Source organism: Mycteria americana, chromosome 2, assembly GCF_035582795.1.
Source record: "Mycteria americana isolate JAX WOST 10 ecotype Jacksonville Zoo and Gardens chromosome 2, USCA_MyAme_1.0, whole genome shotgun sequence".
Classification (NCBI taxonomy): Eukaryota; Metazoa; Chordata; class Aves; order Ciconiiformes; family Ciconiidae; genus Mycteria; species Mycteria americana.
This window is the reverse complement of record NC_134366.1, coordinates 122,337,904-122,352,858: the sequence shown is the minus strand read 5'-3', so window position 1 is coordinate 122,352,858 and position 14,955 is coordinate 122,337,904. Positions and strand designations below refer to the sequence as shown.

Here is a 14,955-nt window from a genome sequence, read left to right as displayed (position 1 = left end):
AATCTGCAGGACATTTTAACAAGTGTAGCCAGAGAGGATGTGAAACAAAATGTTGGCCTCAGGGCTTGACTAGTGGGAATTAGCAGTCTCAGTGAAGTTAACAAGGACAGGAATACCCAGCCAAGAGAAGAATTTAGAATGGGAATAATTTACTTCCTTTCATAAATTAAAGAGGAGTTAGTCCAATGAGAAGGAAAATTTTAAAAACCCTTTTTAAGTGTTACCTTTATGAAACATGACAAATGGGCTATTCTCACATAGGTGTATGGACATACTTAGCATGCTTAAACAGACCAATATATATAGCTCTGGAAGAGCTACTGCTTTTCAGTATAGGAATTAACTACAACTTCACTGTTCCCCTTTATCAGCACAATTTACTACCAATAGCAGTTGTTGAAATGAAGCTTGTACCTTGAATTCCAAGAAGGCTTATGCTGCTCAAAAGATCAGAAAGATGTAAAAAGCAGACTTTACACAGCAGACTTTAATGTGAATAAAAGTGAAAATACACATATTTTAAATTAATAGGTATGAGACTTCTATGATTTCAAGCAAAAAATATGAATATTCAAAGTATTTGAATATCGAGACTTAACCAGGAGGTACTCAGGGAATTTTGATTTGCAGAATATGAAGACTGTTCACTGCTGCAAAGATGACTAGTATGGCTGCAGGCTATATTCAGAGCAGTATTTTAGACAAAACACGGGACATCGTTAGATCCTTTTGGGAAGCTATGAAAGGAACCCATAGGCCTACTGAGAGAAGAGGGCATTCCTGGACTTACTTCGTGATGAATAAGCTGTCCCAGCAGCTCCCTGTCCCTTGCACTCCCCAGCTGATGACTTAAAGAGCTGTAAGGTGGCATTAGAAGTCAGTTCCTTACCAGCTCTGCATATCCGTAGCATTTCTGAGTCCTTGCCATTTGCCCTGCTGACTGCTACATTCATTCTGCCTCACAGTTTGGCCTTGAAGAGTTTCCTCTCTTCTGTCATTCCTCCTCCGAATACATCCTTATATCATTTCCCCACTTTCCAAGGGCAATTCAATCAACTTGGAGATAGCAAATTTCTTACCACTTTGCTCAAATACCAACTCCCTTTATGTTCTACCTTCTTAGACAAGCTTTTGTAACCCACATTATTTCTGATGTGTTACGATATGTTGCAAATACCAGTGCCCAATACCAAGACATCAAAAGTCCTTTGGTGCAATCCTATAGCATGACATGAAATGAAGAAAATTACAGCCGTGCATGCAAGCTTATGCTCAGAAATCACAAGCATGACAGCTGAAGAAACTAATCAGACTAGCTTGGAGGGTGGGGAGAGAAAGATTTTCTCATTCCTGCTGCATTTTGCAGAGCCTTACTCTGGAACTTTTTGGCCATCAGCAACACAGACAAGTTTTCATTCACACTTCCCAGCCTGCAGCTGTCAATTTGGAGATAACTCAAGGCCTTAGCTTGTAGAAGCTGTTTAAATATCACTCTGTTGTGGCAGTGTAAGGGAAAAAATAAAAAGTTAAGACCTGAAGTCTCCCAAATTAACATATTACAAGAGCTGCTGGCAACTCATATCAAAACATTTGTACACTGTCCTTCCTGTGTATCTCAATAAATCCAAATTATTTTAATTACTCCATTTAAATGAGAGATCACATGAGAATTTGGATGAAGTGAAATTCAAGGATGTTGCCAATATTAAAAATAATCAGCTTATACTTGTAACATTAAGAGCACTACGCCAGACCCAATGAACTGAGGTACACTGAAAAAAAATCATTGCGTGCCAAAGGACATAGTCGTACTGGAAGGAGTTTGGAATTTGCTGCCCCTTATCTGGATGTTGAACTGCATAAGTGAAAGTGAAGCAAAAATGCCAAGTGAAAACGGCTCTTCCATTCCAGGACAAGGACAGGGGCTTAACCTGCACAAAGGCGGCCGAGTTTGTAGTGAAACCATTATGTAATGCTCACACGAACTGATCGGGCAGCTCTGCCACATAATTGCCTCACAGACTGCCTCAAAATCTTTTTACGATTTAGGCTCCTGTAGGATCCAGCTCACCTGCCTCTGATCACCCAGCCGTGTCCCCAGGCAGGGACCCGGGGTACACTGGGGACTGGACTGTCTTAGCCCCACTTAAGCATGCTCAGGACTGCACAGCTTTGGGATGTGCTTGCCTATGTGAATGAGCAGCTATTCCCATTGAGACAGCTAAAGTTAATATAGCAGTGAGTCTGCTGTAGGAAGTCATTCCTTCCTCTGGAGGCCCGTCCAGCCAGATGAGAGATGGCCTTGTAGACAAGATATGCTTGGATAAGAGTCAGGATTCAATTGCTAGCTGTGCTACAGATTTTCTGTCTGGAGCTTGGCTAAGTTGTTCAGTCAGTTCAGGCCTCACATTAATTTCCCGTGTTTGCAGTACAGATAATAGTACTCCCCTTATTCACAGGGGAATTCTGTGGATAAATACATTAAATGCTTATGTGGTTCTCAGATGTTATGGTGAAAAGAAGAAGAAGGTTATACAAACCATTGAGGAAAGCCAGTCATTCAGGACTGTCCTTTACTTTGTAAAGCAAGGCTATACTAATGGGTAATTCAAACCCATCCTAATAGATGTTCATTATAAAACACCCCCCTCCCCAAATTAAGTGTCCTATCTACTGGTAGACAACAGCTGAGAGCGAGAAGCACAATCAAATATGTTGATAGAAGCGCTTGGCATGAGAAACTGGCAGCAGAGAAACTATGCTAATGCAGTTCCTGTTGTCTCCAGTTGCTGCAGAGAACTGAGAATTTGTTAATTCACATTGTTTGGCTCTGTAGATTTGGTGTCAAGACTTGGCAAAAAGATGGGTGCAAGAAAAAACAATTTACTTTAGGTTGGAGACTGGTATTCTAAAAGGTACCAGCCTGTCTATTGACACCTCACTATTCATGATATATCCAGGAATTAGTTCTGGTCTTTGGACTCATTAAAAATATTTCATGTGCATTACTCTTCAGGTGAAAAGTATTTAAATATAGCTTGACTTACTACTAATGGCAGTGACTTACTACTAATGCTAGCAATGAGTTTCCTTGGGGGGAAGGAAAGGTTTCAACCTTATAAAATAGCTGCATATATACTGGCCAAATTCCTCCTAAGGCCAGACAGGGCACTGAGTGCACTGACAGGCCTCACCCTGACCAGCCTCACCTGGGGCCCACACTCTGCCCATAGGCCCTGGTTTCTGCCTGGGCTGCATTGCAGGTGTACCTGCTTCCAGGTGTGGTACAGCTGTGGACATGTCTGGCCATGGACCAACACCCTGGCCTGGCCTTGTGACCATGGCCCTGCTCCGCCATTGCCTTGCCCGGACACACCCTGGGCCATGTCTGACCTTGGTTCCCCTCACCGGACCTGATCCCGAACCCCACTCGCACACTGCTGGCCTGGCCTGGCCTGGCCTCAGCCCATCCCCGTCCTTGTCCCCAGGGAGGTGCCCAGTGCATGGGGCTAGGGCTACCCCACTGCCCCCCGCCAACCCTGCTCCTGACTGGAGGTGGGACGGGCCTGCCTGGGAGGCCTCTGCCCTGCTGCCTCCACGGGGACCCCCCGCAGCTCCGGGTCCCCTGGGACCAGCTGGCCCCTGTGGCACCCTGCCAGTTATCTCAAGCTGTCTCAAGCCCTAAGCCAGCACCGCAGAGTCAGGCCCGTGGCTGCGCAAGGCCTTGCCCTACAAACCTGGCCTGGCTCTGGGCTCTGGCCCTCCCACAGCACTGGCCTCTGCCTAAACCCAAGCTTCTGGGTGTACCCCTCGCAGGGGGGCTTCGGGGCTCTTCAGGGGCCATCTGAGAATCCCACCTTCGTGACTCTCCCCCCATAAGCCTGCCAAGCCTCTGAGGCTACTCAGGGTCTGCTTGAGCCCCCCACCTGGCTCCAACCACCCCCACCATGTCCCTTTCCCATTTCCCTGTCCCTGCCCTGGCTCTGTGTCCCCTGAAATGCTCCCTACACCCCACAGCAATTAAATCACTCTTCAGCAAGTCCCATCTGATCCCAGACCTCTGTTGGGTGGGAGGACACATCCTTCTGGGGGGGAGCTGCCGTCAGGGCACTGAAGGCAGGAGTGGCCTTGCTGGCCCTGTCCAGCTTCCCCAGAGCCTCCCCGCCTCAAGCCTGCCCTCCGCACCCATCTCAGCTCAGGTCATGGCCCCCAGGCCCTGCCTGGGCTACCCCCAGGTGTCACCATCTCCCGTCACATTGCAGCTGTGCCAAGCCATGGAACCTCACTGGTCCGGACGCTGAACTGCAGGCTGGCGGCCCAGCTCGACCTGGGTCTGACTTCATCACCATGGACAGGCTGGCAGTCACTGGGCTGTGTCTCACCCTGGTCCCTGTCACTGGGCCAGACTCTGCCCTCAGAGCTGTCTCCTCACCATGACCTCGTCTGGCAACCTTCTCGGTTGACCCTGGCTGCCACCCCCAGACCTGCCCTGACAGCCATACTATCGGCTCCTGGCTCCCCAGCCCTCCCTGCGCTCCTGACAGTGCCCCTGGTGCCACCGAGAGGGTGAACTACAGCTTGCTAACAGCATGATTTCCTGGGATTTTGATCTTTACAGCTGAGTTAGTGCAGCGCAAATAGAGTTGATACAAGAAGAGCAGCCAGGAACCTCTCCACTCTAAAAAACACCCCATACAGCCACAGCAAGGTCATGTCTACACATGCGCTGCTGTGCTGAGCAAAACACTCGCTTAAGCACCAAACCCACAGAGCAAAATGGGAGCTGTGATAATCACCCTTGGGCTACGGGGCGTATCAGCTTCAGCAGCCCTGCAGCTCTCTACAGACTGCATTGTCCAGCCTACGTTGTTCTGCACAGATGTTATCCCAGCTGTCTCACGGAGCTGCAGTGTGCTCCACGGAGCAGCATGGACTCACTCTTTGTGCCTTGCTTCTCTACCTTTCATATGTGCAATAATGATCACGGATGCATTCTTTCATATTTCTCACTGCTGTGAGAATATGAAATTTTAGCAGTTACTCTCATAATAATAATTAAAAAATCAAATATTTCCAGGTTGTTCACAGAAATCATGTGTGGGAAGAATGAGCCAGGGAGATAAGGTGAGGGGAGGCAACCTTGGCAGGGAATAGCTGAAATAGATACCAAGTAATTTTCAGCTGTAGTATTTAACTTTAGTGAGAAAAGCAAAGGAGTTTTGGCACCAGCTCCAAAGGTTATGCCGTAGTTGCATTAAACAGATAGTAATTAGGGAAAAGCCCAAAACACATATACATATTCTTACATGTTCTCTGGTTGCCACACCAATTCCTAGCGGTGCTAAGGCCTGCAAGGAAATAATAAACATTCAAGCCTTGCTTCTGGTTTTTAATTCCCAACGGAGTTACTCAGTAGCATAAAGGATGGAATAACAGTTGATTCAGCATATTGTTTTCTACTCATTTTATAGAAAATGTAACACACGTTATAAAACTTTTTATTGATTTTTTTCTGCTTTCTCTGCTCCACAGGCATTGTAAAGAATTATATAGCAGGGTGTGCGAAGCAGTAAAGAAATGCACATATTATACATCTGGGGTTTTAACAGTGCTGCTAAGTATAGTGTGTGTGGACCACAAATTCTGAACTGAATTTCCAATTTCACTGGAAACCACACATTTTTAAAAAAAGTTCATTCACATTTCATACTAAATGTTGGCTGCCTTCCTCATGCAGGCATTACAGTCCTTTTACGTATTTTTTTTAGAAACAAACTATTTCTTTAAACTTAAGGGAATACAGGTGCAGAATGTGCGTCGAGGTCCTGTAGCAAATACATTTAATAGTATTCTGAATAACTAGTTCAACCTGAACTCTGAATATGTGAAGGAACAGTATCAACATTACACTACAGTACTGACTGGAGTCACTGTATTATTATTGAAATAAAAGAATTAACTCTCCAACCTTTGGAATGGTTGCATGTCCCATCTGGACATGCATATCCTCATCTGGAAAAGTTGGCTCCTTAATCCGCAAGGGTTTAAACTCAGCTGGTTAGTGACCCACTCTATTGCTTCCTTTATTTCCCATTGTTGGTTTGTATCCAGCACCTGGGGATAAGGAAAATAAGAATCAAATACACTGAAGGATTCTATTGACTTTTTTCTCTCAAACTCTCATAAAAAGAGCTGCAAAACTGATATGAAGTGGTAGAAATTCAGGAAATGGAAAGGAAATGAAAAGCTGGAATTGCCATTCTGTCCATATTGTACTTTTGGCCACACTTACACTGAGTTGCAATGACTGTAGCAATATCCAGACTAGGTTTGAACCAAGCAGATCAGGAGCTGTAGGAAGTAGAGCAGAGTATTCTGTGGGAATGAGTGTAACTTGGCAGCATATACTTGAGTAAAGCATCCTAAAACATGGACATGGCTGCCTGAAATATTCAGCAGAAAAGCTTCTTGACAAAAAAATGCAGTAGTTTAAATAAGATGAGTTTCTCAAGCAGCACTTCTCTCCCACAGAAGGGAGAATTTTTCTCCCTACAAAAAGTGAACTATCTGAAAATGACAGCACAGTTCCTCTGCAGGCTCTTCAGGTCTTTGCCATCCTGTATTCACAGAGTTCCTGACTTGGCATTTCGTGATACATGGCATCCCATGAAAGGCCCGTGCTGCACTGTGGCACCCAGAGTAGGCTGGCAGCTGTGGTGTGTCAGGGAACACATGGGGCAAAGAATCCAGCCCATAGCAGTCAAGAGAGTAACATTTCCAAATCAAAATGTGTGACTTCCATCTAATTATTCCTTTTCGTTCAAATATTTTAGTTTGAAAAACTTCTTTTCCAGTTTAGTTTTGGCCAAACATGGGTGAAAAAATATTAACAGGCTTTCCTCTGGAAGCATCCCTGGATATAAAAGGCACTTTAAATCTTATAGAAGGCAATCCTGGAAGCGGGATTCCCCTGCAGACTTGAATGGAAGTTCTGGCACAGAAATACAGGATAAAATTCGTAGTAATACATCTACTTTGGTCATGTCCAATACTGCCCTTTGTTGATATATATATCAACATTTGTTGCCATCATTATTCAGGATTTGAAGAAGGAAGAAGAAAATATTTGTCAAGAAATGTATATAATGAGAGATATTTCATCCAGTGGTTTTAAATAGAAAATAACATAGTATAGTAGAAAAAAGTAATATTCACCATTATTTTGTCTGGGCAAATCATTTCTCATATAAATCTGCATCTGCAAATATCATCCTGCAGATCTGCACCCACCTTTACTTTGAACCTAGATGCATATTTGGAACAAGATATAGATCACTTCTGAATGATTAATGCAGCAGTAAACTGGAATCCATAAACTAGAATTTACAATTTCAGCATCACTGTCTTACAGAAAGAACTTTCTTATTACTTCTCTTCCCTTGTGAGTAAGCGTCATCCTACTCTGAAAATAAAACAGCAATATTTTTTCATAAATCAATGGAAACACGTTTATCTTCATTTGTGATCAGCCCTCAGCTTTACCATACCATTACTGTTTTCCTGCAATGCAGCATTATGCAGTAGTAGAAGGGGGAAGTGTCTGAGAGAGATACAGAAGCAAAGTCATCGCTGCCCATATAATAGACCTGGAAGAGTTAGACTAGGTCTAGTCCATCTGTTCAAAACATAAAACACATAAGAATAACACTCAGTACAAGTGTTTACTATACATTGTCCAGCTTTCTCTCAAGGCCTATGTGCATAACTACAAGTAAAGTTACCTCAATTATACATCTCCAAATAACTCTACCACGCTGCATCTAGAATAATATTAATTTACACATTTTCAGAATAAGAATAAGCTTTTTATTTCTTCCCAGGAGGTAGCAGAAAACCATCAGAAAATGAGATCAGATACATGAACGACATCCAGCTGAACCAAACTCCTCAACCCAGCTAACTGTAACATATGATTAATTTTTCTAATCTGGGTATGAACATCCCATGATTTGGCCACACTGTTTCTAGATATACCAAGGTGTATATGTCCCAGAAGATAAATCCTAGCTGTATTAACTAAATCTGACACCAATAAACTGTCCAAAGCTTTCACAACGTTTCACAGAAAGCCAAGCACATGCAACTCTCTCTGGCAAGAAGGATGCTGCTTTATGAAGGAAGCTAAGGGCTCTCTGCTGCCGACAGTTTCAGAGTATCCCTCAAAGCCAAGGCAACCAGAAGTTCTAGAAGAAACCAGCAATTATAAAACTTTTGAGGTTCATATTGTCTGTGAAGGAGACATTCTCATTTCTCATCTATGAAGTTACTGCAGGTTAAGGGCACTGTGCTTCTGAACATAGCTATCCAAGCACAGATTTTAGGTGTTTTCATGAATGCTCTTAATGATCACACTTTTGGTTAATTCATATCACTTTCCTGAGTATCCCTATGTGCATAAGCTCCTTGCTTAAACACAGCTGCACCCATGTAAACTCGCTGTTATACACAATATACCAACATAAAGAGACTTCCATTTCTACCTTAATACCTTGTTCTCAATACTCATAGTCCTTGGGTATATCCTTGATCGTAGACAGGACTGTAACACTCTGCCTTACTGGGAAAATTACTTAAATGGCATTGGGCCTGCTTTTTACCTCCCAAAGTGTATGCAACACAATGTTACATTTTTACTGCACCCAGCAAAACTTCTAATTGTTTAGAAGCAAACAGTGAGAAATGATCATCATCGGTTAGCATTTCCCCACTTCACACAACATTTAAAATCTTACTATTATAAGACTGAACATTCAAACCTGGTTTAACTGCTGTCGGAGTAGCCCAGCCAGACACAGGATCTTGTATAAGCCAGATATCCATACTTCAACATTTGCTCTTCTGAAGCAGATGAGGACAGTTTCAAGTCAGGCTATGTTTTAGTCAGCAGAGGATTATTTATTTTGTTAAATAGTCCTTCAAAGACTGTCCTTTGAGGAAACTGAAGGAGTGGAGGTGTTTTGATTTCTTTTTTCCTTGAAACCCATAATTTTAATCAAATAGATCAATTTTGCTGAATAGGCCCTCTTCTCCCTAGCTATCTCTTTGCAAGAGAACTGCAAATCAGATAAATCCTTGGAAGAAGCAGAGAACAGCACAATCTCCTTGCTAACCCAACACAAAGATTTATATGGCAAAAAGTCACCAACGTAGCACAAACCAGATGGCTAACTTCGCACTCCTGGGACACATGAGAAGATGCTAGCAAACAACATGCTTCATCTCACAGTCCCCTACCAGTTCTCTAAGAGATGCAGAGTAATGGGTTTCATCAGGTACAGATCTGTTTAAGCTCACCCCTTTCCTTTTTCCCAAGCAGGCCATTTTGGAGTATTTCTGGAGGGGAAGAAGCATAAATATCAAATAATACTGAAGAACAACTTCTCCTCACCCTTCAGATTTCATCATTACAGTTGTTCTTCCAACCTTAGTCTCACAGGCTGGTGGTGTACTCCTGAGATACTCCCACCAAAACTGATGAGGCAACTCAAGGATTAGGAAGAAGGAGTGTACCAAATTCCAGCTTTGAAGGAAAGATGACTTACCGTAAGCTTCTTCATCTGTTAGCACATCAGTAGTATATCTGAAATCCATGGAGAAAGGCAATTGTTTGGCATCCTGATTCAAGGATGACATATAAAACAAAAAGCATAGCATAATAAAACAGTGCGATGAAAAAAAGATTAAGTAATGCTAGTCACTTGAGGAATGGCTGTCAATCTTTCCCCTGTGTCTCTTAAGCAAGCAGGGACTTGAGACAGCAGATATTCTAAACCTTGCCCCCCAGCCACCTCATCAGCCTGTGTTGCACTGTCAGACGTGTGTGTGCCTAACTTCATGGCTGTGAGTAGTTGATAATAAGCCCTTTTCAGCTTCCTTTTAAACTCTATCCAAGCAGGAGTGAAAATGAAACAGGAAAGCCAAGTCACACTTTCCAGCTGTCAGCTTAACTCAGAGAAGCACCCCTGTTGTCACACCTCTTGCTCTCAGGTCAAAAAACCCAGGTTCTTTTAGAACAGGCTCTTTTAGATCTTAAAACTGAACAGAATTCCCCGCAAATGACCGATCAGTTCAGCAAACGGATCCACACACTAGGCCCAAGCATTTGCTAGCAGACAGTGGTAGCACGTACAGTTCAATTACTGGGTTTTTAGTTTTCAGTAAGGAGTTATTTTTGGGAAAAAGCCCCCAGCAATTACAAAAATTAGAACAACCCCCCAGTTATCCAGACTTAAAGAAAAGCAGCTCCTTGGCCAAATCATAAAGAAAGACCTGCAGATTAAAGCACAGTCTTTAAGTAGGCAGCTTCCTATTAGCAGCGGACATCAGTTCCCACTGCCAGCTGTGACGCTGGAGCCGGACAAGACAAGCTGTACAGCTTCCCCAGAAGAAGGGCTAGTCTGCATCTCTGCGTGAGGGCAGACACATGAAGAGGGCGTGTTGGGAGGGAAGGACATCTCCGAGCAGAAAGTAACACCCACCGCCAGGGAAACAGCTTCTCTCTGAAATGAGCTGTAAGACCGTTTTAGTTTGGACACCAACTAAAACATGTGCTCTTCTAATACAGTTAGAAACAATAGGGCCCAGTTGCCTTTAGACTGGAAATATAACAGGATTTCCTTACCACGTCGACTAGTAACTTCCACAGAAACTAGAAAACAAAACAACTTAAATAACTGGAACCACATGGATGCCATGAAAGAGAGAACACGCAGATGCTTTTTTCTTTACGAGGAAGCGTCACGAAGTGCAAGCATGTTTACATTTGGCACACAGAATTAATTACTGACACCAAAGCAATCTGGTTCTCAACCCCAAGCAAGAACAGTTGACACTTTCGCCTGAAAATCATTAAGGATTGAGCATCTTTCTTAACCTGGTTTCATTGTGGAAGCAATATTGGTGGGGTGATTATTAAAAAAGGAAAAGAAAAAAAGCGCCTCATACCAGCTATCTGACATGGTGACCTTCCCTCCGGCCCCCTCCCTTGCTGGAAATCATCATCATACAAACTACCCTTTCGGCATATAAGATGTCTCTCTGAGAATTTTTTTGATGAGCCTCTTTTCGGGGCTGTATTATGCTCTTGGACTTTGGCAAGCTGAAGGTTGCTGATTGCTTTTGCAAGCAATGATACGTGAAGGCTCAATCCAACAGAGCAGAAGTGAAGAAAAGAGTGGATGCTGGCAGACCTGAGCCAGTGGGACTCAAGCCAAGTCTCCCCTGCAAGCCCTACAGTCAGGGCAGTGCGGTGGCATGTCCCGAGCCACAGGGTACATGAGCGTCCGCAGCAGCGACTCCAGCCAGTGCTAGCTACAGCTTTTGCTCTTTCTCTCCTCTGAAGTCAGAAAGCCTGCAAACAGCGAGCATGTCCAACTGCGCCTGTCAGGATATGGCCACAGCAACATTGTACCAGGTATTATTTGTCCTCCTGCAGTGGTCTGAAGTGCTAGTTCTGGACTAGGACTCCACCATACCAAAGGCTTTAAGCTCACAGAGCAAAGGCCAATTTCTGCCTGTCATGACCTAAAGGGTTACCTGGCCTACAGGTATTGCAACCGTGGGTTGGTAGGGTTCCGTAATACACAAGGATACGTGGGCTTCATCCTCTAAATTTCTCTGTTTTATTACAGATTACCACAAATACCAGAAAAGTCACCGCTAGCAAACATACCTATGATTAATAAAGCGAATATGAATTAAAATATATCAAGCTATTACAAATTCCTATCAGCAATCAATAATATAGTATCAATCAATGGTATGGTATCAATCAATAATAGCATCAATCAGTATTGTAGTACAACCAATAACAGCACCAACCAAGTACTCATATACTACTATTACTATAGTACTAGATTACTATATACTATTATAGATTACTACAGGTTATCGTTAGTGAAGCAAACTTATCAACAATACAACAGCAGATATATTTATGATAGATTACTTATTTGAACATATATAATATCGATATGAAACAAATTAGATTTCAGAAGGAGCCAAACCATCCCAAAAGGGAGGAACAAACCAGTCCCAGCCGAGGACCCAACCATCCCCAAAAGAGGGGAGGACAGACCGAGCCAGTAAGACAACAGGCAGAGTCCCACTTCCAAAATGATCCACGTCCCAGAGTCTGTTTCAGCCAGTCGTCCCTGGGGAGAGCCCAAGAGCTCATAGAAAGTTCGTGTGGGATTCAGCCGGGAAGTTCTCAGAAAGAGAGAGGCTCCATTTTGGATAAAAATTAAGTCCTTTTTATATCACAGAGACATAAGAGGGAGTAGGACATTGAGCAGCCAATAGATGCTGTTAATTTTTGTTTTTCACCTGTACAGCCAACAGATGATGCTGTTTTCTGTTCCTTCAGAGCAATTTTATTTTTTCAGACTGTTTTCCACCTTCTCAGATGATAAATTGCCGTTACAGTCCCTTGTTTTGTGCTTATCGGTGGTATCTGTGGATGTCTCTGGTTTCTAGGTACGCCGGCGGCACTTCAAAGAGGCCAGCTGCACTTTTCAAGGATGTTTTTTTATGGTTCACAGGGCTAGTCCCCAGGCTTGCAGTTCCAGGCTGGCAGCCCTTTCTCTGTCAGTATTTTTGAGCAGAGAATATCTTTTGTTCAGTAATTTCCCCTTCTAACCACACTGCCTTTATGGCTGCTCACATCACTGCCTAAATAGGTTATTTTTAATATCCAGTAACATGCTAAGTGTACGAGATCTGGCTCCCAGATCAACAGCACATTCAGTAGGGAAGTGGCTGAAAGATTAAAATCTCAGATTAAAATGTCCAAGTAAGAAAGATGAAATCAAGAGAAGGGCATACAGAGAAACATCTGATAAGCAGGGCTAGGCAAAAATCTTTTCTTTCAGAAATGCCAGAGCTCCAACAAAATGACTCTGAAATGTTCTGACCAATTCCACCACTAAGCACTGTGCAGTTGCTATAATTTTCCATCCTGCAAAAATTAAGCATGTGCAGAGTCTTCAAGATCTCGGCAATGCCTGTACTTTATTTGATATTTTAAAGCTAAACATATGTATAAATTACTGCAAAATCAAGACCAGATGTGCAAATGAGGGCAACCAGGAGCAGGGAATCTCTCTGAATTAATGAGCGTTCTTATATTGAGATCCCATGAGCATTACCTTTCCCTCTCGCTTGGCCCACAGAGCATTCAGGACAGCAGCTATGGCCAAGTGCACAGCACCCTGCTCTGGTCCGATCTGTTGAGCAAATAAACGTGCATCCACCAGCGTCATCCACAGTGGTTTGATACTCACCAATGTCTCAGTTTCTGTTAAATGATATTTTGTTCGCCAGAGATTAGAAGACAGCACTGTTGATAACACAGCAAGGGGAAAAGTCACTGGTACTGGAAAAAAGGAGGAATCTATATTGGTTAAAAATTAAAAAAGAAGTAGATGCTGAAATGTGCGACTCGCATCAAATACCCAGCTGGAACCCTCTGAGTGGTCACTTTCACACTGGCATGCCTTAGCACCAGATATGTTCCCAATTTCCAAGAATAAAAATGGAAATATTTTGTGAAAATGCACAACTTACATGTTTGTTACTATCCTTTTCACAGCAGCACCCCCAATATGCCTTACCCAGCAGAGTTGCCTGTCACTGGGAGCTCTCTGTAGAAGCCTCCAAAGTTGTTGACAATTTCTCCCATGTCTCTATTGACCACATGAATAAAGAAAGCCTTGACAACACATATGACTGCAAAGCATAGCAGAATTTACTGCCTTATTACAGCCAAATGCCTGTAACAGAATGACTGTGGGCCCTTTCCTCAGCTGATACTTCGAGAAGTAACCTTTTCCGACAGTCTGTGAATTTGAAGTATCAGCATGGAACCATTCACTTTGCACGCAGATCTGGGTGGCCACTGTCAATTTAGTTGCATGGCCATGTTTCATCTTATACTTGCCTGTTTCCAGATGCTGATCCCTTCCTCAAAAAAAGTAATAATTACAAAGGGCTTTCAACATGAAAAGTTGCTCCTGTATCACCTCCCACTCCATAGAGGAAGAAAACAGCCACCCTAGACCAACAGCCCAGAACAGTTGAAGAGACAGAGGCCATCAGATCACATGTCCTCTGAGGAGAACAGCGTTTCCATAAATGAGAGAGCCTTTACATACCATCCCTTTAAAGCAACTGCTGCATCTCCCAGAGTTGTTTTGGTACTGGCACTCACGTTCAAGCTCTCATTTCCTCATAAGGCATTCTGTTTCTGGCAGTGAGACAATGGCAGTTGTGGTCCAGCTCTTTCAAGTCCCCAAGACTCAGGGCTGAGGCTGAATTCTGTTTTTTTCCAGTCCCACATACCACTACTCAACATCAACATATATTCCCAGCGAGGGTTTTTGTTAGGGTAAACCACACACAAATTGTCTAGCAAACTGCGGAGTGTCAGAGAAAGGACAGACACAGTATGAAGCCTCGTGCCAACCATCATTTTCTTTAGCAGCATGGAATAAAGAGAGTCTTAAGAAATATGAGACCATGAGTGCAATTCTGTGAGGTCTCCCCTGTCCAGGGTATTTGCTTGAGATCTGAGAAAGCAGTTTCTGAACTTCAGTTTTGTAAGAACCTTTTTGTGTGATTCTGGCTAAGAGACTTTACTTGCCTGTATCTCAGTTCCTCTGCTGTTCCTACCTGCACCGTGGGAAGAACATCCCGTCCCACTTTCCTTGGATATGATGAATCGTGTACTACAGTGGCTGAGGTCATTTATGTATCTAGGCAGGTTGTACCAAGCACGTTTCACTCATGACGACAGAAAGGTGTTCAGCATCTTATATTATAACAGACCAGGTGATACACAGGCTCCAATCTTAGGCTGACTAAAGAGAATGGTTTATCCTTAAAGAAGCTTAAAATAAC

The 14,955-nt window shown here is 43.3% G+C and overlaps 1 protein-coding gene across 1 annotated transcript; it reads right to left on the bottom strand.

The window, feature by feature from the left end:
- Nucleotides 1-1,312: 1,312 nt before the first annotated feature.
- Nucleotides 1,313-13,985, bottom strand: ENOSF1 (enolase superfamily member 1). Its single transcript, XM_075495457.1, is given in 15 exon segments — nt 1,313-1,506; nt 5,309-5,348; nt 5,969-6,057; nt 6,060-6,114; nt 6,293-6,307; nt 7,216-7,303; nt 7,811-7,820; nt 8,827-8,898; nt 9,355-9,393; nt 9,603-9,675; nt 10,682-10,708; nt 13,206-13,283; nt 13,671-13,693; nt 13,696-13,785; nt 13,883-13,985. Coding segments are annotated over 15 exon segments (996 nt in total).
- Between the last annotated feature and the right edge of the window lie 970 nt (nt 13,986-14,955).